The 26,453-nt window shown below is 38.0% G+C and overlaps 1 protein-coding gene across 1 annotated transcript; it reads left to right on the top strand.

Annotated features, from left to right (window-relative positions):
- The first annotated feature begins 228 nt into the window (after positions 1–228).
- Positions 229–26,226, top strand: LOC110465406. The gene is made up of 12 exons (XM_021521200.1): positions 229–371; positions 6,859–7,045; positions 8,298–8,365; positions 9,087–9,212; positions 9,864–9,947; positions 17,537–17,609; positions 18,059–18,337; positions 20,175–20,269; positions 23,134–23,262; positions 23,646–23,720; positions 24,671–24,809; positions 25,480–26,226. Exons 2-12 carry the CDS (start codon positions 6,875–6,877, stop codon positions 25,789–25,791), a joined length of 1,551 nt encoding a protein of 516 aa, XP_021376875.1. The 5' UTR covers positions 229–371; positions 6,859–6,874; the 3' UTR covers positions 25,792–26,226.
- The last annotated feature ends 227 nt before the right edge of the window (positions 26,227–26,453 follow it).

Here is a 26,453-nt window from a genome sequence, read left to right as displayed (position 1 = left end):
AAGTCTGCATATATTCATGATGAATATACTAACACTTATACCAGTTTTGTTCGCTGATGAGTAAATGCTCTAGGTATGTGTGTCTATATCACCTATGTAATAGTGATATAACGGGCTCCGTTATTGATTAGTATACACTATGACTTTGATTCATGTAATAGGTTGAGCAGTAGCCCTCGCCGATGTGTCTCTGTCGTTTGATGAACACATACAATGGAATAGCCACTCCTTCCAGTCACAAACAGCTAACTCACCGAGCCCGAGATTTATGAGTACATCAGTGCCTATGTTGACAGTTAGGACCCTGTAAGTCGTACTTTTGAAGACCTATCTTGGCAGCTAAATTGTAACCTACTGGGGTGAGAAAACAGGTAAGAACACACGTTTTATTGCTGTTAAGTGCATTTTGAGTGTAATTGCTTTGTGGAGGTTCATTTGTACCAAGCATCAGCATGACAAAATAACCGTATTGGTGATTTTTTTTTTACATCTAATGTCTATGTCTTTGATTATTTTATGTTCTTAGCAAAATATATCCATAAAAATGTAAGTGTAAAAAACATTTTTGTGGAAAGGCGATGATGTGAAGGATGTTTTGGAAACAACGTTATAAAATGCGTGTGACTTACATCGATCTGAGGTTGATATGGTCCTAAAATACACCAATGTATTTTGTCCTGCCAAGTTCATAACAAAAAGATGCCGCAGGCATATCCATGGATGTATAGTACGCTTATAGAAAGGCGCTATTGTAGACACGTTTGTATAACGCTTCAGGCAATGTGTGTTAGAAACAATTGTGACATGTGATGTATCAACACCGGAACTCCAATTGATCTTATGGATTGCGACCGGAAGAGCGTACACACTAAAACAAAAGATAAGACGTGAACCCCAACTATAAAGGTATAGCATGAACTTCAAAACTAAAAATAAGTCTATAATATGAATGTTTCAAACTTTTGGTTTGGTTTGGTTTATTAGTGTTTTACGTCTTATTAACAGCTGTGGTCATTTAAGAACGTGTCATGCTTTGGTGGTGGAGGAAAGCCGGAGTTCCCAGGGAAAAAACCCACCGACCTACGGCCAGTACCTGGCGACTGCCCCACTTGCACGTAGATCTCGAACCCGCGACCCAGTAGTAAACCTCTTTATGACACCTCTCTATTTCATATGCATAATCAAATTTTCATTCCGATATTATCATTAAAAACCCTAAAAAAAACTGTAATGAAGATGCAATTGATCTGAATATACTTAAAGTTGACATGCACCGTCAGTTGAAAAAAAATCAATTGAGATATGAAAAAAACAGTTTGATATTTTTCTTGTTTTGAGATCTGCCCCATCTCTTCCGACTTTCGTTTCTTAGGAAGTGCCGACATTTTAGTTTGTCCGTGCTTGTTCATTGGTGACACTACTATATTATATGAATAGAACACTTTCACGAATTTTTATACATTTTTTAACAGATCAGTTGAATAAAATTAAAATGATTGAAATGAAACACGTCAACAATATCATTTATCTAAGAAAAGTGGAAATAATAGTAAAATACGACCATTTAAAATACCTAATGCATAATCCCAAAGAGAACGTGCTACACGTAACAACCCGCTTGGCAGTGTTTCATAGTCTCCAGGTGGGTGCGTTTGATTTTTGGTATCGGTTGCCGATTAGGGTGTGCGGTTTATTACATATAGTAGTGTCACCTTCCGAACACGTTGAACAAATGATAACCGGTTTGACAGGTAATGCGCTTTTTATACCAAGCGAGACCCATTCTCGTTACCAAGTAAGGACAAACAAAAATGTCGGCACTTCCTTAGAAACGATAGTCGGAACAGATGGTGAAGATCTCAAAACCAGAAAAAAATAATCTCAATTGAAAGCTTTTTAACTTGCACTGTCGGCTTTAAAGTAGCCTCCTCCAACCCTTCGCACATAAAATTAAAAATTAAAAAAAACCTTCCAGATCTACCTTAATTTTTCAGTCTTGCTACCTAAAACAAACATATTGTTTCAGACTTTTAACGTCGAGTCACGTGACTGTCTCTACACGACCTGTTTTGTTTCATCACGGTTGGGGAGGATCACCAAGAGACAAAAGACATCCATTGTATAAAAGCATGATTTGTTGACACAGTAAATTCTTTCAATGAATTAGCTTCAACTATTTAATCTGACTTTAACTCTCACTTACCCGATCAGAGTATCATTAAACTTTTCAGACAGTTATCAGATAGCCACAGAAGACCGTTGGCAAAGTTTTCGTAACACCGAGCACTTCATATGACACCTTAAAACACCGATTCGTAACAGTTAGGCATTTAAAACATTTTAATATTTTTAAATAACTACTGAAGCTCGTTTCAATGCAACTACCAAATGGTACCTGCTACCAGATTAACACTGCTTGTGTGTATGAATACATCTTTTCCGATTTTGCGAAGGGAAACTAGTATTAGAATTGGAGTACAACTTGTAAACAAAGAAGATACCACTGGTATTATATTTCACATTTTTATAGAAGCTACACAAGGAATTGTCCAAGTGACTAAAAAGGATCATTCAGTAAAACAGTATCAGCTGTTGCTAGCGGAAGTGACAATTCATGCACTGCCGTATAAATTCTCCCTCTAGCTATCATATATGCCTCTTGTGTCAGTGTCACCACCCAAACTACCTTATCAGATCGTTTCTTCCTTTCAAACCACGTCTGGTTTCCTATCTAACTCGTCATTAAATAACTGCAGCTTAACATAGCCACTCTCCACTTCCTGCTACCGAAAAGATGGCTTCCGTAGACTGGCGGCTGCGCCTGCGCACCGCGTCTATAATAATAATAATAAACTTTATTTATTGAAGATAAAATACATGTTTAGTCTATACATTATTCTTCCGAGATTATACGTCAATGAATTTTATAATAAAACTTATAAATTCATCAACAAAACTTAAACATGACATTGAAAATATGTTTTTGTGTTTTATTTCTTCATAACTTGACTGTTTTGAACAGCTTGCGTACACCACCATGTTGTAAGATGGTCCTTCAATGACGGACAATTTTTCTTTACATGACGTCAATACGTAGACTTGCGACTTGCACAAGCTCCAAAATCTGGGTCAAACTATCAGTATTGAGAAAAAACTTGAAACAAATTTAATGAACTGCTATGAATTGAGTTGGTCTTGAAACAAATTTAAAAGGAACTGCTTAAATTTGTTTCAGACTAACTAACTTCATTACCCCTTGAATTCGTCCAGAGCAAGATTCAATCCTTTAGTGTAATGAAACGAGAGTTTCGTTAGAAAGAATAATTTTGTAATGCATATCATCAAAGTACTAAATTAATCTAGTTCTTCCTGTTCACGATTCCTCCTGGGTTTGTATGAATGGAAGTCAAGGTATGTTGTCAGTTAGACAATAAACGCAGGCGCCACGGTATTTTGTTGAAATTAAGTGACTCTTCAAATGACAGTGCAACATTCTTGAACATATCATCACAGTTATTATGCTTAGCATAATAAAAATATATCGCTCCGGAAAACGTTTATAGGTTAAGGGTAATTGGATGATTGTCATTTGAATTTTGCTGATGTTCTGATGAAGATGAATAAACCGATTGCATTTAAGTATTTGTGATGTTCATTGCTGGCGGAAAGAAGGAGTATTGGTATAAAGATGTCAGATATCCGGGCTAGGGTTATAGAAAACTTTAACTCCGAGTCCTTGTCATAAATTATGAACTATAAAAACAATTCTGTTTGGTGTTTTCATTATGCTATGAATAATTTAAACAGCATAAGCTGTTGATCAGGAGTATATTTTATGAAGTGTGTATAATCCCAGGCTATTAATATAGCACTGGATAACGAGGTTCCATATCACATATGTATCTTGATCAAAGTATTGAGGATGTTGACCTTTAACAGGTATGCTGACTATGTAATTCTGTTTCTGGACAAACATGGGTAAAGGTGGTTTTTATGTCCTCAAGCTATTGATAATACACTATACTTCACAATTACTGGAGTGAAACTCTTCTGTTACCTCACCTGGACGCAATTCAATTAGACAAACATTAGCGGAGTGGAATTTACGTATGTTGTTTCTAAAGTTGAAAAAGAGAAGCGGTCCTAGAGACTGATTCTTATGGTATTTCCGATGTGACTGGTCACGTGATAACAGCGCTGACTTTCAAGAAGTACCTATTTACCGGGAAACACCGTATCTATACAAAGATGGTTCATCTGATGCCTAAGTGGTGGACTTTGTGCAGGAAGTCAGATGTGGGACTTCGTCAAGGAGCTCTGAGGCGAGACTTTGTACAGGAAGTCAGATGTGGGACTTCGTCAAGGAGCTCTGAGGCGAGACTTTAATTTGTAAAGGATCTCTGACTTGGACTTTGTCTCAGACCTATTATATGGGACTTTGCCAATGGGCTCTTATTCGGACTTTGTCTTAAATCTCTGCTGTGGGACTTTGTCAATGAGCTCTTATTCGGACTTTGTCTTAAATCTCTGCTGTGGGACTTTGTCAAGGAGCTCTTATTCGGACTTTGTCTTAAATCTCTTCTGTAGGACTGTGTGAAGAAGGTCTGATTCGGACTTTGTCTAAGATCTCTTATTTGGGACTTTGTCAAGGAGCTCTGATTCGGACTTTGTCTAAGGCATCTTATGTGGGAATTAAATTTGTCGAGGATCTCTGGTTTGGATTCGTCCTAGGCATCCGATGTGGATTTCAATTGGTCAAGGACCTCTGATTCGGACTTTTTCTAATGCATCTGATGTGGGACTTTACTTTGTCAAGTAGCTCTGATTCGGACTTTGTCTAAGGCATCTGATGTGGGACTTTACTTTGTCAAGTTGCTCTGATTCGGACTTTGTCTAAGGCATCTGATGTGGGTCCTTGATTTGTCAAGGAGCTCTGATTCGGACCTTGTCTAAGTCATCTGATGTGGGTCTTTGATTTGTCAAGGAGCTCTGATTCGGACCTTGTCTGAGGTATCTTCTGTGGGAATTAAATTTGTCGAGGGTTTCTGGTTTGGATTCGTCCTAGGCATCCGATGTGGATTTCAATTGGTCAAGGACCTCTGATTCGGACTTTTTCTAATGCATCTGATGTTGGACTTTACTTTGTCAAGTAGCTCTGATTCGGACTTTGTCTAAGGCATCTGATGTGGGTCCTTAATTTGTCAAGGAGCTCTGATTCGGACCTTGTCTAAGGCATCTGATGTGGGTCTTTGATTTGTCAAGGAACTCTGATTCGGACCTTGTCTGAGCTATCTTATGTGGGAATTAAATTTGTCGAGGATCTCTGGGTTGGATTCGTCCTAGGCCTCCGATGTGGATTTCAATTGGTCAAGGCCCTCTGATTCGGACTTTTTCTAATGCATCTGATGTTGGACTTTACTTTGTCAAGTAGCTCTGATTCGGACCTTGTCTAAGGCATCTGATGTGGGGCTTTGATTTGTCAAGGAGCTCTGATTCGGACCTTGTCTGAGGTATCTGATGTGGGTATTTGATTTGTCAAGGAGCTCTGATTCGGACTTTGCCTAAGGTATCTGATGTGGGTCTTTGATTTGTCAAGGAGCTCCGATTCGGACCTTGTCTAAGGCATCTGATGTGGGTCTTTGGTTTGTCAAGGAGCTCTGATTCGGACTTTGTCTAAGGCATCTGATGTGGGTATTTGATTTGTCAAGTAGCTCTGATTCGGACTTTGTCTAAGGCATCTGATGTGCGTCTTTGGTTTGTCAAGGAGCTCTGAATCGGACTTTGTCTAAGGCATCTGATGTGGGTCTTTGTTTTGTCAAGGAAGGAGCTCTGATTCGGACTTTCTCTAAGGCATCTGATGTGGGTCTTTGGTTTGTCAAGGAGCTCTGATTCGGACTTTGTCTAAGGCATCTGATGTGGGTCTTTGATTTGTCAAGGAGCTCTGATTCGGACTTTGTCTAAGGCATCTGATGTGGGACTTTGATTTGTCAAGGAGCTCTGATTAGGACTTTGTCTAAGGCACTGATGTGGGTCTTTGATTTGTCAAGGAGCTCTGAATCGGACTTTATCTAAGGCATCTGATGTGGATTTTAATTTGTCAAGGAGCTCTGATTCGGACTTCAGGTTTTGAATCGTCATCTTATATCAGATTTCCGTGGTAAGTGCAAGATGTAATCTTCCCTCACATATGCTGATTGTTGGAATGTAGTTTATGACTTTTCTCAAGTCGTATGCAAAGGATCCAGTGTCGATGGATCTTAGGATATCAATACAGCTTGATCAAGATGGAATGAGAGTTCCTCTTCACATAGGTCAACAGCATCACGTTCTTAGCTAAATTGGTAAAATTAAATTAAATTTACTAAAACAAATGAGAAAATGTTGGTGCTATCTCTGAATAGCAGATGTACATCAGAGGCAATAACTTGGCTTTCTTAATAACCTATGATTATATTTCTACCAAACTTCACCATTTTACTCGGTAATGTATTTACTTTCAAAAAGTTACGTTACTTTAACATGTTAAAGAGTTTAGGTTTCCTTTAAAGACTAGCACAACTTAATAAGCCAATCAGCAAATGTTTCATACGATTGTAATCCCTACCTAAATTTTGTTCCGGTAAAATACAGTGCCGCCGAGTAATTCAAATAGGCCATTGTTGACATTTTTTACATTGAATGAAATCTACAGATATTGAACATCAGAAAATTGTATAGCTTTTTCCTTCAAGTTAATATCGGAAAGTTAACATCTAGTTAGTACTAACTGCATGATATATAAACTGAAAAAGGTCACGAAAGTAAAACCACTTCGTATACGTACAGAGAAACATATCTACGTATTTCTTCTCTTTATAGGCTCTCCGGGGAGGACATGAAGGGTACTGTCTGGAAGAGGCAGATCATCTGCTTGTGTGTTTTAGCCGTGTGTGCGTTATTGGTATTTTATAATCGATCCTCTTCTAATACCCGTAAACTGATCAACAGGATACCTAGCATCTCCCCCATCAGTCAGCCCCGCAAAGCCACATCACCGCCACACGCTGTAAGTATCCATGTTACTCAATACATAACGGGCTATACAAACCATGAACTCTCCAGTATGTGTTTTTTTGGGAAAAACCGTCATCATCTGAATTAAACTGTTCATTGAGACTTTGAGGACATTGGGGAAAAGGTTATGACAAAATATACAAAAAATCATCTTTTTTCCACGTGAAGATGGGGTTCTGTAATGTTACATATAAATGAAAAATGTTTCGTTGATACACTTTTGTTTCTTCTAATTATCTCTATTTTCTTAAACAGCCTAGTTCTTAAACTTAATCATAATATTTTCCTTGATAAAAACATTCATATTCTAAACAAATCATCAAGTAAAAAGTAAATTTGAAAAAAAAAAAGAAAAATGTCGAGAGCAAACTGAAAATGAAAGTAGATTTCTTAAAACTATAGTAACAATAATAATACAATACAGTACTTTAACATTGGAAGTAGCGATGACGTCATTGTCATAATTATACCTACAGTAAAATATGCCGAACGCTAATTTAATACATGTGTATGATTGTTTGATGAGAAATGTTGGATACTGTCGTGACTATGGAACATTTCAGGATATAATAAATGGCCCGTTAGTAATGTCTAGAACTGACAGCTATTTCTGAGTAATTAAATGAAATCTTATGTGCCAAGGAACATTAACATCCTAATTCAGTTATATTTGGATATGTAGAAATGTAGAACCGAACATAGCGAATGTGTCCCGTTGTGTTTGACATGAGTATGACCGTTTAAACGCTGAATAGAAAGTGTATAGTAGAATGATGTTTCAAAAAGATGAATAATTGACATTGTGACATTGTGATATTGAAATGTATCAAATGAATATGTACAGTTTACACCTAGCCATTGCTAGAAGAAAAATAAATTAAATTAAGGAGTTGTATTGTTATTTTTTTTATTATTTTTTTCAATTACATAATTACACACCTTAATGGGGCCCTGAAAAGTATATAAGATGTTCTTTAAAATGAGTAATACATGTCTCCAGGACGTCTCTCTATATCTAAAACCCCTGGTGATTTCTTATAATCAAACTTGGGAAATGTTTTTCTTACAATTAGAAAAAAGAAGAATAAATTTTCCCACACTATTTCTGCCACTGTACACTAGTCGAACAGTCACGCGAATTATGGTTTATACGAAGTTTTATAAAAACTATTGCAATATCTCGTAATTGCTTTCCTCTTAGGCTTGATGATAACTTTCATTGACGTAGTTCTCTTTTTGGACAGCTGTTTATTCCTGACCCTGAAATCCTACAAGAGATGAGCAGAGATGAATTGTACAGTTTACAGCAAAGGTAAATATGTTTATCATCTTCACAGTCGTAACACAGATTTTGTTTCTCCAATTATACGAAGTTTGCCCCTAATATTAACAAAAATATCGTAAGCATTTCCACATTTGTGTGTTAAATTTTATGGTAATTTTACCGTTATATTATTCTTTGAACGTTGGCCACAGTTTTTATCATGATATATGCTGTTGAGATGTTTTTGATTTATAGAATGTTGTTAAGACTTGTTCTTTTTGTAGTAATATCATGTTGTTGAGATATATTTCTTTCTTATAGTATTTTATCGTCCGTAAGGATCAATTTACTGCTGTTCTAATATATCTCCTATATATGTACGTTATTGTCTGTGTGCACGTGTAATACCTCTGACTACTAGAGATATACTGTGGTTACCTATCGCTTGCTTCTAACCCATATAGTGATTACGTAACTTCATACTTCACACTGCTTTTCGTATGTCGTTTCCGTCTTTAATTACTAAGTCTGTTTTTAATCTGCATATTTTATCCTCTAGTTAAAACGATCTTCGGTTATCAAACAGCAACACAAGAGAAAAAAAGTAACATATACTGGCATATCTTTTCAAAGTATGGCATTTGCCAGCTTACAGTGTTTGACAGGTGCCTGTTTCTAATGATTGAATTAGCATGATAATGTCATTTGTAAAATGGATAATTCATCTCCAGAATTATTTTTAATGTAAGTTAAATCGTTCCGATTTCAGGTACATGACCAATCTACAAATACGTTGTCCCAGGAAAACAGTCTATGGTGGGGTAGGAAAAGGATGGTATACTTGTGACCTATACAGAGGTGACAACGCCCAGCGCTGTGATGCCTACCTGTTGACGTAAGAGGGATTTTGTTCTGACAGTTGTTGTTACCTATTACGTTAGCCCTTATTACATCATTAAAATCATACAAGGTTAGACGGTGGCGAAATCAGTGAAAGATGAAAGTGCCACGAAAGAAAAAAGTAGCAGATTATTTGAAATCAGAAAAAGTGATAGATATCTCACTTAGTAGTATTGTTGTTTGTGTAATGTCAGGTGTAAACAGAGAGAGAGGGCACACAAAGGGGATGTCTTAAGTCTGCATTACCATCATAGAACAATGTCCTTTCCACACTTTGAGGTTTCATTCTTACATCAGTATACACATTGCTTGTTCTGTTTAGAGTGTATTTTTTAAATTATTTTCTGATAAAGTTTTATGTGATTGTCCCATTCACATTGTGATGAACATTTTTGCTGCCTTAAACGAAATCTATGTATATTAGCTACTGCATATCCTATACAATATATGTAACCCCAAGTTTTAGTTTTAAACAGTTGATGTATATTAACAATCCATTCTTTTTTATAAAGAGTTCTTATAAATACATGATATTCATTGTTAAAAACCTTTGTGATCATAACACGACAAGTTTGAAATATGAATTTAGCGGTTGTACATGATTGTAAGTTGCTTAAATACCAATTGTGTTTTCCACTGTAAATAGGGACGTTCTAAGTAAAGAGGGCGAAATGTTCTTCGATGAAATACAGGTTGATCATGGATGTAAGAAGCATGTGATCCTGACCACGTAAGTATACACACTTGGGACAAATAAAACACTACATAGAGTAGTAAGGGGTAGGTTTCTTCTGTGTCTTATCTACTTTGTGCATTTTCAACATTCCTGAACTATTTCAGCAGTATTTTGCATTCTATACACAGTTTTATACGATAACTATTCTATATCGTGCTTTTAATAATGCCGTGCATGTGAGACCAACAGCGAGGAAAATCACTTGCAAGTCTTACTGGTCAGCATAAAAATAGTAGCTGGTCAGAATTAGTGACTGGTTCGTATAACTGGTTAGCGTTAGTGGCTGGTAGATCTTACAGGTCATCCTTAGTGACTTGCAAAGTCTTACTGGTCAGGATAAGTGACTTGCGAGTCTTACTGGTCAGGATAAGTGACTGGCAAGTCTTACTGGTCAGGATAAGTAACTGGCAAGTCTTATTGGTCAGGATAAGTGACTTGCAAGTCTTACTGGTCAGGAGAAGTGAGTTGCAAGTCTTACTGGTCAGGATAAGTGACTTGCAAGTCTTACTGGTCAGGATAAGTAACTTGCAAGTCTTACTGGTCAGGATAAGTAACTTGATAGTCTTACTGGTCAGGATAAGTAACTTGATAGCCCTACTGGTCAGGATAAGTAACTTGATAGTGTTACTGGTGAGGATAAGTGACTGGAAAGTCTTACTGGTCATGATTAATGACTGGCAAGTCTTACTGGTCAGAATAAGTGAATTGCAAGTCTTACTGGTCAGGATAAATGACTGACAAGTCTTACTGGTCAGGATAAGGGACTGGCAAGTCTTACTGGTAAGGATAGGTGAGTGGTAAGTCTTACTGGTCAGGACTAGTGAGTTGCACGTCTTACTGATCAGGATAAGTGACTTGCGAGTCTCACTGATCAGGATAAGGGACTTGCGAGTCTTATTGGTCAGGATAAGTGAATTGCAAGTCTTACTGGTCAGGATAAATGACTGACAAGTCTTACTGGTCAGGATAAGGAACTGGCAAGTCTTACTGGTAAGGATAGGTGAGTGGCAAGTCTTACTGGTCAGGACTAGTGAGTTGCGCGTCTTACTGATCAGGATAAGTGACTTGCGAGTCTCACTGATCAGGATAAGGGACTTGCGAGTCTTATTGGTCAGGATAAGTGAATTGCAAGTCTTACTGGTCAGGATAAATGACTGACAAGTCTTACTGGTCAGGATAAGGGACTGGCAAGTCTTACTGGTCAGGATAAGTGAATAGCAAGTCTTACTGGTGAGGATAAGTGAGTTGCACGCTTTACTGGTCAGCAGAAGTGAGTTGCAAGTCTTACTTGTCAGGATAAGTAACTTGACAGTCTTACTGGTCAGGATAAATGACTGGCAAGTCTTACTTGTCAGAATAAGTGAATTGCAAGTCTTACTGGTGAGGATAAATGACTGACAAGTCTTACTGGTCAGGATAAGGAACTGGCAAGTCTTACTGGTAAGGATAGGTGAGTGGTAAGTCTTACTGGTCAGGATAAGTGAGTTGCACGTCTTACTGATAAGGATAAGTAACTTGATAGTCTAACTGGTAAGGATAAGTGAGTTGTAAGTATTACTGGTCAGGATAAGTAACTTGATAGTCTTACTGGTCAGGATAAGGGTCAGGATAAGTGACTTGATAGTCTTACTGGTCAAGATAAATGACTTGAAAGTTTACTGGTCAGGATAAGTAACTGGCAAGTCTTACTGGTCATGATAAATGACTTGCAAAGTCTTACTGGTCAGGATAAGTAACTTGCAAGTCTTACTGGTCAGGATAAGTAACTGGCAAGTCTTACTGGTCAGGAGAAGTAACTGGCAAGTCTTACTGGTCAGTATAAATGACTTGCAAGTCTTACTGGTCAGGATATGTGAATTGCAAGTCTTGCTGGTCCGGATAAATGACTGGCAAGTCTTACTGGTCAGGATAAGTGAATAGCAAGTCTTACTGGTGAGGATAAGTGAGTTGCAAGTCTTACTGGTCAGGAGAAGTGAGTTGCAAGTCTTACTTGTCAGGATAAGTAACTTGACAGTCTTACTGGTCAGGATAAATCACTGGCAAGTCTTACTGGTCAGGATAAGTGACTAGCAAGTCTAACTGGTCAGAATAAATGACTGGCAAATCTTACTGGTCAGAATAAGTGAATTGCGAGTCTTACTGGGAAGGATAAGTGACATGAAAGTCTTACTGGTGAGGATAAGTGACTGGAAAGTCTTACTGGTGAGGATAAATGACTGGCAAGTCTTACTGGTCAGTATAAATGACTTGCGAGTCTTACTGGTAAGGATAAGTGAGTTGCAAGTCTTACTGGCCAGGATAAGTGAGTTGCAAGTCTTACTTGTCAGGATAAGTAACTTGACAGTCTTACTGGTCAGGATAAATCACTGGCAAGTCTTACTGGTCAGGATAAGTGACTAGCAAGTCTAACTGGTCAGAATAAATGACTGGCAAGTCTTACTGGTCAGAATAAGTGAATTGCAAGTCTTACTGGTCAGGATAAATGACTGGCAAGTCTTACTAGTCAGAATAAGGGACTGGCAAGTCTTACTGGTCAGGATAAGTGACTGGCAAGTCTTACTGGTCAGGATAAGGGACTGGCATGTCTTACTGGTACGGATAGGTGAGTTGTAAGTCTTACTGGTCAGGATAAGTGAATTGCAAGTCTTACTGGTCAGGATAAGCGACTGGCAAGTCTAACTGGTCAGGATAAGTGAGTTGCACGTCTTACTGGTCAGGATAAGTAACTTGATAGTCTTACTGGTCAGGATAAGTGAGTTGTAAGTATTACTGGTCAGGATAAGTAACTTGATAGTCTTACTGGTCAGGATAAGTGAGTTGTAAGTATTACTGGTCAGGATAAGTAACTTGATAGTCTTACTGGTCAGGATAAGTGAGTTGTAAGTATTACTGGTCAGGATAAGTAACTTGATAGTCTTACTGGTCAGGATAAGTGAGTTGTAAGTATTACTGGTCAGGATAAGTAACTTGATAGTCTTACTGGTCAGGATAAGTGAGTTGTAAGTATTACTGGTCAGGATAAGTAACTTGATAGTCTTACTGGTCAGGATAAGTGAGTTGTAAGTATTACTGGTCAGGATAAGTAACTTGATAGTCTTACTGGTCAGGATAAGTGACTGGAAACTCTTACTGGTCAGGAAAAGTGACTGGAAAGTCTTACTGGTCAGGATAAATGACTGGCAAGTCTTACTGGTCAGGATATGTGAATTGCAAGTCTTGCTGGTCCGGATAAATGACAGGCAAGTCTTACTGGTCAGGATAAGTGAATAGCAAGTCTTACTGGTGAGGATAAGTGAGTTGCAAGTATTACTGGGAAGGATAAGTGACTGGAAAGTATTACTGGTCAGTATAAATGACTTGCGAGTCTTACTGGTAAGGATAAGTGAGTTGCAAGTCTTACTGGCCAGGATAAGTGAGTTGCAAGTCTTACTTGTCAGGATAAGTAACTTGACAGTCTTACTGGTCAGGATAAATGACTGGCAAGTCTTACTGGTCAGGATAAGTGACTGGCAAGTCTAACTGGTCAGAATAAATGACTGGCAAGTCTTACTGGTCAGAATAAGTGAATTGCAAGTCTTACTGGTCAGGATAAGTGACTTGCAAGTCTTACTGGTCAGGATAAGTGACTTGATAGTCTTACTGGTCAAGATAAATGACTTGCAAAGTCTTACTGGTCAGGATAAGTAACTTGCAAGTCTTACTGGTCAGGATAAGTAACTGGCAAGTCTTACTGGTCATGATAAATGACTTGCAAAGTCTTACTGGTCAGGATAAGTAACTTGCAAGTCTTACTGGTCAGGATAAGTAACTGGCAAGTCTTACTGGTCATGATAAATGACTTGCAAAGTCTTACTGGTCAGGATAAGTAACTTGCAAGTCTTACTGGTCAGGATAAGTAACTGGCAAGTCTTACTGGTCAGGAGAAGTAACTGGCAAGTCTTATTGGTCAGGATAAATGACTTGCAAGTCTTACTGGTCAGGAGAAGCGACTGGCAAGTCTAACTGGTGAGGATAAGCGACTTGAAAGTCTTACTGGTCAGGATAAGTGACTGGCAAGTCTTACTGGTCATGATAAATGACTTGCGAATCTTACTGGTCAGAATAAGTGAATTGCAAGTCTTACTGGTAAGGATAGGTGAGTGGTAAGTCTTACTGGTCAGGATAAGTGACTGGCAAGTCTTACTGGTCCGGATAAGGGACTGGCATGTCTTACTCGTACGGATAGGTGAGTTGTGGTCAGGATAAGTAACTGGCAAGTCTTATTGGTCAGGATAAGTGACTTGCAAGTCTTACTGGTTATGATAAATGACTTGCGAATCTTACTGGTCAGAATAAGTGAATTGCAAGTCTACTGGTCAGGATAAGTGACTGGCAACTCTTACTGGTCAGAAAAAGTGACTGGAAAGTCTTACTGGTCAGGAGAATAAGTGACTGGAAAGTCTTACTGGTGAGGATAAATGACTGGCAAGTCTTACTAGTCAGAATAAGTAAATTGCAAGTCTTACTGGTCAGGATAAGTAACTTGCAAGTCTTACTGGTCAGGTTAGGATAAATGACTGGCAAGTCTTACTGGGAGGGATAAGTGACATGAAAGTCTTACTGGTGAGGATAAGTGAGTTGCAAGTATGACTGGGAAGGATAAGTGACTGGAAAGTATTACTGGTCAGAATAAGTGAATTGCAAGTCTACTGGTCAGGATAAGTGACTGGCAACTCTTACTGGTCAGAAAAAGTGACTGGAAAGTCTTACTGGTCAGGACAAGTGACTGGTAAGTCTTACTGGTAAGGATAAGAGAGTTGCAAGTCTTACTTGTCAGGATAAGTGAATAGCAAGTCTAACTGGTGAGGATAAGTGAGTTGCAAGTATGACTGGGAAGGATAAGTGACTGGAAAGTATTACTGGTCAGAATAAGTGAATTGCGAGTCTTACTGGTCAGGATAAATGACGGTCAAGGCTTACTGGTCAGGATAAGTGACTGGAAAGTCTTACTGGTCAGGACAAGTGACTGGTAAGTCTTACTGGTAAGGATAAGAGAGTTGCAAGTCTTACTTGTCAGGATCAGTAACTTGATAGTCTTACTGGTCAGGACAAGTGACTGGAAAGTCTTACTGGTCAGGACAAGTGACTGGAAAGTCTTACTGGTCAGGAGAATAAGTGACTGGAAAGTCTTACTGGTGAGGATAAATGACTGGCAAGTCTTACTGGGAGGGATAAGTGACATGAAAGTCTTACTGGTGAGGATAAGTGACTGGAAAGTCTTACTGGTCAGGACAAGTGACTGGAAAGTCTTACTGGTCAGGACAAGTGACTGGTAAGTCTTACTGGTAAGGATAAGAGAGTTGCAAGTCTTACTTGTCAGGATCAGTAACTTGATAGTCTTACTGGTCAGGATAAATGACTTGCGAATCTTACTGGTCAGAATAAGCGAATTGCAAGTCTTACTGGTAAGGATAGGTGGGTGGTAAGTCTTACTGGTCAGGATAAGTGACTGGAACGTCTAACTGGTCAGGATAAGTAACTTGATAGTCTCACTGATCACGATAAGTAACTTGATAGTCTTACTGGTCAGGATAAGTGACTGGCAACTCTTACTGGTCAGAAAAAGTGACTGGAAAGTCTTACTGGTCAGGATAAATGACTTGCGAATCTTACTGGTCAGAATAAGCGAATTGCAAGTCTTACTGGTAAGGATAGGTGGGTGGTAAGTCTTACTGGTCAGGATAAGTGAATAGCAAGTCTAACTGGTGAGGATAAGTGAGTTGCAAGTATTACTGGCCAGGATAAGTGAGTTGCAAGTCTTACTGGTCAGGAGAAGGGAGTTGCAAGTCTTACTGGTCAGGAGAAGCGACTGGCAAGTCTAACTGGTGAGGATAAGCGACTTGAAAGTCTTACTGATCAGGATAAGTGACTGGCAAGTCTAACTGAGTTGCAAGTCTTACTTGTCAGGATAAGTGAATAGCAAGTCTAACTGGTGAGGATAAGTGAGTTGCAAGTATTACTGGGAAGGATAAGTGACTGGAAAGTATTACTGGTCAGAATAAGTGAATTGCGAGTCTTACTGGTCAGGATAAATGACGGGCAAGTCTTACTGGTCAGGATAAGGGACTGGCATGTCTTACTCGTACGGATAGGTGAGTTGTAAGTCTTACTAGTCAGAATAAGTGAATTGCAAATCTTACTGGTCAGGATAAATGACTGGCAAGTCTTACTGGTACGGATAAGTGAGTTGCACATCTTACTGGTCAGGATAAGTAACTTTATAGTCTAACTGGTCAGGATAAGTAACTTGATAGTCTTACTGGTCAGGACAAGTGACTGGAAAGTCTTACTGGTCAGGATAAGTGACTGGAAAGTCTAACTGGTCAGGATAAGTGACTTGAAAGTCTTACTGGTCAGGATAAGTAACTTGATAGTCTTACTGATCAGGATAAGTAACTTGATAGTCTTACTGGTCAGGATAAGTGACTGGAAAGTCTAACTGGTCAGGATAAGTAACTTGATAGTCTTACTGGTCAGGATAAATGACTGGCAACTCTTACTTGTCAGAATAAGTGACTTGAAAGTCTTACTGATCAGGATAAGTGACTGGCAAGTCTTACTGGCCAGGAGAAGTGAGTTGCAAGTCTTACTGGTCAGGATAAGTAACTTGCTACTCTTACTGGTCAGGATAAGTGACTGGCAAGTCTAACTGGTCAGGATAAATGACTGGCAAGTCTTACTGGTCAGAATAAGTGAATTGCAAGTCTTACTGGTCAGGATAAATGACTGGCAAGTCTTACTAGTCAGAATAAGTAAATTGCAAGTCTTACTGGTCAGGATAAATGACGGGCAAGTCTTACTGGTCAGGATAAGTGACTGGCAAGTCTTACTGGTCAGGAGAAGTGAGTTGCAAGTCTTACTGGTAAGGATAAGTAACTTGCTACTCTTACTGGTCAGGATAAGTGACTGGCAAGTCTTACTGGTCAGGATAAGTGACTGGCAAGTCTTACTGGTCAGGAGAAGTGACTGGAAAGTCTTACTGGTCAGGAGAAGTGACTGGTAAGTCTTACTGGTAAGGATAAGTGAGTTGCAAGTCTTACTTGTCAGGATCAGTAACTTGATAGTCTTACTGGTCAGGATAAATGACTGGCAAGTCTTACTGGTCAGGATAAGTGACTGGTAAGTCTTACTGGTCAGGATAAGTGACTTGAAAGTCTTACTGGTCAGCATAAGTGACTGGAAAGTCTTACTGGTCAGAATAAGTGCGGTGCAAGTCTTACTGGTCAGCATTAGTGACCGGCATGTCTTAATGATCAGAATAAGTGCTTGGTACGTCATACTGGTCAGCAATATTTGCTGGTAGGTTTTACTATTCGGGATTATGGGCAGGTAAGTTTCACTATTCGGGATTATTGGCAGGTAGGTTTCACTATTCGGGTTTATTGGTAGGTAGGGCTTTCAAGTCAAGATTGATGTAAGCTTGATATTGTCTGATTATACTATTTAGTATTGTCAGTTCTATTCGATACCCTGGTATTTTGCAATATTAAGAGTATATCGCTATCAGAAGAAAATACAACTTAAACACCAAATATTTTTTGCAGCGACACTGAATCAAAATTAACCAGATATTTGAAGGACGTCCTAAAACAACCTAAGGAAGATACCAATTATAGGGTAAAGTCCATCGTTATCAACATATTTTACTAAATATGTAGTTAAAACAATAATAACTTGAAATAAAAAGTCACTCCATTAGGTTTTAATTATACAAATGCTTACAACGGAATCCATTAACATTTACGTCAGTAGAAAGCTATCTACAGAAGAGCAGTTGCCTCTATACTAGCGTTGTTGTTCGCAATATGGGTTCCTTTTTCTCAAATGAAAACCTAACCGGAGTAGGTTTTTCTATCAAACTTTGAATTTCGTTTTGTTTGTCTTCACCAAATATGAGTCCTATGAAAATCCTATGAGATGAAATGATCATACAGCACACTAAATTGTATACTTTGTAAAGCTTTCTGCATTGCTGGTATTTATTTTGTAACTACCTATTTCCACTAAAAAGCGATTGATTGCTTTTAAAGAAAACTTTTCATGCAATAAATATATTCTTACAACAGGAAAAATATTTTATGGCTGTTTCAACGTCCACACACGAGGACTTCTTGTTAGACTGGCTGCTACAAAACAAGCTGTTGACGGATGTCCAGCAGTTGTTTGTTACATTCCACGGGATAGACGCCCAGAGTAGCACGTCAGCCTACATACACCACCTCTCAGTCCTCAAAGCATTGTATGAGGAAGGCTTTCGGTCCTTCCACTACCTCTTCAATCCCATATATTATTATAATCATTCAATGCGAATGTGGACTACGAAAGGCCGATACACACTCTATATGGTAAGTTACTTTTATACTAGTTAAAACACGTCATATGGTGAATTATTATAATCATGATCAAAAGCCTCGATATGAAGAGCTATAACTCTACGCAATTATGGACTTTTGTGATGGTGACTACGGTGTGATATGAACGTGAATACGATGGGATATGAACGTGAATACGATGGGATATGAACGTGAATACGATGGGATATGAACGTGAATACGGTGTGATATGAACGTTAATACGGTTGGATATGAACGTGAATACGGTGTGATATGAACGTGAATACGGTGTGATATGAACGTGAATACGATGTGATATGAACGTGAATACGGTGGGATATGAACGTGAATACGATGGTATATGAACGTGAATACGGTGTGATATGAACGTGAATACGGTGGGATATGAACGTGAATACGGTGGGATATGAACGTGAATACGTTATGCTGACTGAGGCGAAGCCAACTATTTAATAGACATGTAAGTTGAAGTTCAGATTACTTCTATGCGTGTCCTGTTCAATGTTCTTAAATGTTAATAACTAACATCTTGAGGCAAGAAATCAATTTAAAAGGGACTGCAATCTTTTATGAACAAACATGTCAAGACAAACGTTTTCTTGGTAGTCATAATGTAAGGAAATGATTACAAAATAAACAGTACAATCTGGTATTAAGTTAAATCATGTAAAAAAGTCATATCAAAGTTTTACTTTCTACACAAACAATGTACGTTTTAAACGTGTCGCAACGTTTCAAGACCGACTGGTCCCTTTGTCAAGCTATGGCTGAGTCAAAGACAACGGGACCAGTCAGTCTTCGACACGTTAAATGCGAACATTGTTTGTGCAGAAAGTGAAACTTCGATATTACATATTTCCAAACTGGTGAATCATACTTAAGATATGTAAATAAGTTAGTACACGTATACATAAGTATACGTAATATAGACTTTTTCGCACATACGTGCTACATTTGTGTATGAAGTCCAAATAAGATAAAGTTTAACACATAATGGGGCTAAATCTATTACCTACCATTTTTACATCTCGAAATCAGAAATGGATGGATATTTCACCTTTATATACTTATATTCTTTTAGTTGTTATACATATTTTTGTATTTTCTTTTTATTTAAGGATTAACTTGAATATATTTTTTATGTTATGTTACAAAAAACGGAGTGTACTCTAAATAAACCATAATATAAAAAATATACTCAAGTTAATCCTTATAATTTGATCTACTATACACAATCCCTGTGGAAATCAACTTTTATTGATGGACTCTTTTCTGTTCGAAATTATTACGCCGCTGCATCAGCCAATCAAAAGCGACGTTACAAACGGCGATGTCATTTTTTACGTTATGGGATGATAACATAATTTTTTAGGCCAATACAAAGGTTTGTTACAAGCAAGATTAAATTATATCTTAATATTTAGTGTTACACGAATAAAGATACAACTCTGGCACATTTCTGAAGTACAATGTACATGTATATCATATCATTAAATGTATAACGTATGTTACCCTCATCTAGCTTCACGTCACTAGTGTGTTTATTAAGTTAGCCGTTTAGATCGAGACTCCGCTTCAATCTGGTGCAACAAATGTGATTAAAATCAGTTGAAATAAATTGTTTCATGATTATTGCGAAAAAATAAGGCCAATAAGTCAGATCAAGAACAGGTATTACTCACTCGCACATATCTATTCAAAACATGTCCACGTCATCCTATCGGTTTTCAGCTATCACGATGGATTTGAATTATGATTCTGTCTGTTCATGTTGATACTGGTATATATAAGTTTTTACTCAAAAATGGCACTGTCCTCTTCACTTCAGATGCGCGCCCTACCAGTCTCACCCCCTATTGTTATACCGCCTACAGCGGATATAAAGAGGATGTCTTTACCAAAACTGGGACTCCTTTACCATTCGTAAGTACCTAACATGTGATATACCACACCGACATATCACTCCTTTACCATTCGTAAGTGCCCCACATGCGGTATACCACACCGACAAGTCAATCCTTTACCATTCGTTAATACTAAACATGTGATATACCACACCGACATATCCCTCCTTTACCATTCGAAGTACCAAACACGTGCTATAACACACAGACATATCACTCCTTTCCCATTCGTAAGTGCCACACATGCGGTATAACACACCGACAAGTCACTAATTATCATTCGTAAGTACCAAACATGCGGTATACTACACCGACATATCACTCCCATGCCATTCGTTAATACCAAACATGTACTATAACATACAGACATATCACTCCCATACTATTAGTTAATACCAAACATGTGCTATAACACACAGACATATCGCTCCCATACTATTCGTTAATACCAAACAGGTGCTATAACACACAGACATATCACTCGTTTACCATTCGTAAGTGCCACACATGCGGTATAACACACCGACAAGTCACTAATTATCATTCGTAAGTACCAACCATGCGGTATCCTACACCGACATATCCCACCCATCCCATTCGTTAATACCAAACATGTACTATAACACACAGACATATCACTCCTTTACCATTCGAAAGTGCCACACATGCGGTATAACACACCGACAAGTCACAAATTATCATTCGTAAGTACCAAACATGCGGTATACTACACCGACATATCACTCCCATGCCATTCGTTAATACCAAACATGTACTATAACATACAGACATATCACTCCCATACTATTAGTTAATACCAAACATGTGCTATAACCCACAGACATATCACTCCTTTACCATTCGAAGTACCAACCATGTGCTATAACACACAGACATATAACTCCTTTACCATTCGTAAGTGCCACACATGCGGTATAACACAGCGACAAGTCACTACTTTACCATTCGTAAGTACCAAACATGTGGTATACTACACCGACATATCACCCCTTTACCATTCGTAAGTACCAAACATGTGATATAACACACCAACATATCACTCTTTTACCATTCGTAAGTTCCAAACATGTGATATACCACACCGACATATCACTCCTTTACAATTCGTAAGTACCTAACATGTGGTATAACACACCAACATATCACTCCTTTACCATTCGTAAGTACCAAACATGTGATATACCACACCGACATATCACTCCTTTACCATTCTAAGTGCCACACATGCGGTATAACACAGCGACAAGTCACTACTTTACCATTCGTAAGTACCAAACATGTGGTATACTACACCGACATATCACTCCTTTTTTTGAGATTTTAGAGTTTTTGAAAACGTCTGTTTCCTTTGTCGAGTAAAGAGTGTAAATACCTTATGTCTCCACTCTTAACTTCTGAAAACAACTAACCAAGCCATATTGGGCCGAATCAGTCAGCAGCATAAATCATAGAGATATTTCGCCCGATTGCACTCTAATACTGCAGGTAGTCAGGGGGACGGTCACATGTTGACCCATTCCTCCCCTGAGTGGATGTTAAATTGGAGTCATAAAGATGACGAAGCTGGTGGCCCCTTCGTCTCTGTTCATCGAATACCCTTTTCTCGTAACCCAAATGGAGTCTTTGATTTTCCTGACTTTCAAATTGTCCTCCCTTTCAAGCACTTTCGAGTTGTTCCAGTCTATGATGTGATTGCATGTGTTAGCATGGTCATGATGGCCGATTTAGCGTGTTGTATCTCCGATGCCTTCCTTGTATTTCTATTGTAGACCTACTTTTTCATGGCTTCAACGTCTTTCTGATGTTCTTTTAGGAGTGTCCCAAATATCCGGCCAGTTTTCCCGATGTATGTAAAGTTGCAGCTATTACATTGAATTTGGTAAACCACCCCTGTATTTCCACTTTCGAGAATTTGTCTGTCGGGTGAACTAATAGTTGTTTGATGGTGTTGTGTTGTATTCTCCCTTAACCCAGATGGATTCTTTTGTTTTCCCGACTTTCCAGTTGCCCGCCCTTTCAAGCACTTTCGAGTTGTTCCAGTCTATGATGTGATTGCATGTGTTTGCATGGTCTGTAATGGCTGATTTAGTGTGTTGTATCTCCGATGTTTTCCTTGTATTTCTATTTCTATCATGGCTTCAACGTCTTTCTGATGTTCTTATAGACATGTCCCAAATTTCCGGCCAGTTTCCCCTTTGTATGTAAGGTTGCAGCTGTTACATGGAATCTGGTAAACCATCCCTGTTTTGTCTTCCTTCGGCAATTTGTCATTCGGATGAACTAATGAATGCTTGATGGTATTGTGTAGTCATATGGGCATGCTGATGTAATGTTTGCGTAACACTGTGTTTCAGACACGTGATGTTAACGTGTAGAATCCTTCTTTTCGGAGCATCCTTGGGCAAAGGCAACTCAACCATATGTATATATTTTCGGAGGTAGACTGCCCCAGGAAAAATAGGTAAAAATAGTTTTTCTTCTGCAATTTTGAATTATGAGATAAATGTTCAAACCGTACTGCATTCTTAAGCGATAAATGATTTACCAAACTTGGTTGAAAGAAACCCGGACCAAGAGAACAATCTATCGATTTTATACAGGGTACATTGTAAATGGTTTGTGTGATCTAATATAATTAAGTCGTATGATTTTAGTTAATGGGGAACATCCCCATTTTTTGCATAAAATGTGCCCTGCTTTTATTTGATGGCAATGACACTTTTTTGGAAAGACAAATCCGCTTTTCCACATCAACGTTAAAAAAAATCTAAACTTAATATTTCACATAAAATAGAAAATAACCTAGCGGATAATAACAGTTGTATACATCGTATGAATTATAAATGGGACCTGTATCGACAGGTACATGCACTCGTCACAGGAGCACTGTAAGGATGTGGTACGTGTCGGTCAGGCGAGCGACGGAGGCTGGAACATGTGTAATGCTACAGAATATCGTCCTTCACAACCCTGTCTGGTCTATTCCTTCGGGTAGGTAGTTCGTAGGTGGAAAATATCGGCACTCAAGATGGAAAATATCCGCACTTAACATTTGAAACTTTCCGAACTGAATATGGAAATTATACGCATTTAAGATGGAAAATATTTGCACTCGAGATGCAGAATATTTGCAATCAAAATGAATACAAGGAGAAATGTTCAAAGAAACACGTTGATTGCAATGGCTACACTTTAAACTCAAATATCATTATGTATTGGGATATTATAGATACTTTCTTTGTAAAATTATATTATATAACGACTCATTCAGTAGTATATGCTTTATCACTCACAACTGGTTTGTTCGGTCCTCAGACTTTATGAATACTGTGTCTATATATAGAACAAAGCTTTTTATACATCTCTGTTTTTAGTATAAACAATGACTGGGGATTTGATGACGACATTTCTACCAATTACGGTTGCGAGGTTCACGCGTTTGATCCAAGGTTAGTATCTCGGGTGAGAGTTACGAAAATGGTCCATCAAACCGTCATTTGATACTTTCATCGGAAATTGGATGATGCATTTTATTTTATTTATTGTTATATTAAAGGCATTGTTAATAATGAAGTTAACAACTGCGCACTCGTTAAGGATATGGAAATATTAACCTCATTTACAAAATATATTTGGTATTACTAAGGATACTATACACATATAAGTTAATTTTCCCTAACTGGGATTTTATGGAGTACCTTTTTATGGAGTAACTTTTTCTGGAGTAGATATGTTGCAATTATACCCGGTTTTTGAACCCCTAACCTCTTGGCTACAGAGCATGGAACTTATCCACTTTGCTACCTGTCATGACGTTTGTTTTGCTGATTAGTTTCTTCAAAAATACTGGGTTTAATTGCAAAATCTCTACTCCAGAAAAAGGTCCGCAATCTAAATATGAAATCGTATAAATGAAAAAAGAAATTATAGCTACCACGCTTGTATACAGAAAAAAAAATGATTGGACTCTTTTTCCTTAAATAATGTTTTGGATTATTTTCAAAATTGAAATTAAAAGAATTAGGATATATAATGCGGTAGTTGTATTGTTTTCGACTATACCAGGAGTTTTAACGAACTGTTTGTTTACCTAGATTATCAGTGAAGGTCGGTGCTCTTAATTACCTCAAAAGAGTGCCTCGTTTTGTTTTCACTATCCCATTTTTCGTTCTAAAAACACGGCATTACTTGGATTTTAGCTAGATAATCATAGCGGTTCTCGTCGTTGCAGCAAAATACGCTTACCCTGCTGGAACACCAGGTCTCATTATCCATGCACTTTTTTCAATGGTCTCCATGTAATTTTGTCCGCTGTTCATTTATTTTACCTTGGTTTCATCAATTTTGAGTTCGAATTAACAGTTTTATTAACACTTCCGTTTTTATTATTACATTGCAGCATGGGATTTAATGACCATAAAAGATCGAGCAAAATCACCTTCCACAATCTGGGATTGTCAGATAAGAATGGAATAATGAATGGAAATTGGAAGTGCATGAACTTACAAACCATCATACAGTCTCTTGGCCATGAAGGGGTAAGATATGTCAGCTAAGGTAGTGAATGTGTGTATTTGTACAAAAGTCTGTTGGAACGTTTACTATGGTTAAAAAATCATAATAATGCAAGAATTCTGAATCTTCAAGTTGCTGTTTTTCTCCTTATCAATATGTTAAAGTCTTGAAATTATAATGGATCAAAAGGTACTCGTATACACTTCTATTCAGATTTCCTGGTTTAGTTCTGTATAAAAGGTCTTCTTAATACAAACCTTTTAGGGACTATCGACTATCAGAATATATCGTAGCTATACTTACATCGTAGACATACACTTATATGTTCGCCTATTACTTCAGGATTCCTTCTGTGTTTCGACAAATGTATCCAGTATCATCTATTCTCGTATTATCAGAGATTTTCTTTTTTATAGAAGGGCGACTATTTTGCAGCATATTTTGATATAGATCACGACAAATACCAATATGTAATACACTGGGGATGGAATCGTGATAATAATGATTAAATTCTTGGGTACGTGTTACAGAAACAGTGCCGACGAAATTTGACGGACAGTGCCAACGTTATTTGATTGCCTTCATGAACCATCTGTTGACGACTGTAGTAATGTATTTGCTATATTTCTTTGTATATTCGCTATACAAAGAAACAATGGCTTTACTTTTAACTGTTATTTATCTTACCTCCAGAGAATCATCGACATAGTGAAGATGGACATAGAGGGAAGTGAGTGGCCTGCCATGGACAGTTTCATACCATCAGGAGTCCTGAAAAATGTTAGGCAATTGTATTTTGAGTTTCACGGAAGCATCGGACCAACTGCGGAGTTCCGAAATAGAATGATTAATATTGGAAGACTCTATGACAATGGATTTCGTTTATTTTGGGGGCACCCGAACCAAGTCCAGGTCAATCTAGGAATGTATAACGCAACTGGACGTGAAGTAACAGCCTGTTATGAGGAATATTATGTTAATGTTAAATTAAAACGTTTTGTGTAGAGGACATTTTTGTCACTTCATTGTTAATCGCGTTTGGGGAATATTTCACCATCAGTTCTAAAACATCGAGGAATATATCATTTAATACATTTCCAAAGGACACACCTGTTCTCTAACCAACCGTATAATCATGTATAACCATGTGACGTTACCAAAGACAATTCTGTTCTGTAGTCAACAGGTCGTGTCGTCATGTTTCGTCATATTCACCAACTCATGTGTCTGTTGATCTTATTGGTCGTTTTACTGTAAAATATCCTCATTTCACTGTCAAACGTTATAATTCAATAAATAATTGACTTTGAGGATGTTGATATTATGGTTTATCAACCCGTCCGGAACAATATCCACTGGGCACGAATTCAACACAGAAACGTGAATCAGTTAAAGCTGTTTTCAAAATATGTGTCCCAAGATTAATAAACTGAAGATTTAGTTTGTGTTGAATTCATCTGACGGATTGATCAAAAGATAAACTTTGGTAGAACACGAACTGATCAGTTTAATTTGCCACTTTTCATGTAAATACACATAATCCGTTGAGTTCATTTTACATTCTTGTTTCATTTCATTGTTGTCATCTGCTATGGCGTCAAAAACCAGATTAAGGAACGGAAATTTCGGACTCGTTTTCAGAGGCACAGCAAGTAATTAGACCTTAC

This window comes from Mizuhopecten yessoensis, unplaced genomic scaffold (genome assembly GCF_002113885.1).
Source record: "Mizuhopecten yessoensis strain PY_sf001 unplaced genomic scaffold, ASM211388v2 scaffold1581, whole genome shotgun sequence".
Taxonomy (NCBI): Eukaryota; Metazoa; Mollusca; class Bivalvia; order Pectinida; family Pectinidae; genus Mizuhopecten; species Mizuhopecten yessoensis.
Note: the sequence above shows the minus strand (reverse complement) of the source record. Positions and strands in the feature narration are given on the sequence as shown.

Coding starts and splice junctions, on each gene's coding strand:
- LOC110465406 (XM_021521200.1), top strand. CDS start 6,875: ATGAAGGGTACTGTCTGGAAGAGGCAGATCATCTGCTTGTGTGTTTTA. Junction 8,366..9,086: donor TTGTACAGTTTACAGCAAAG/GTAAATATGTTT, acceptor TTCCGATTTCAG/GTACATGACCAATCTACAAA. Junction 9,948..17,536: donor AAGCATGTGATCCTGACCAC/GTAAGTATACAC, acceptor TATTTTTTGCAG/CGACACTGAATCAAAATTAA.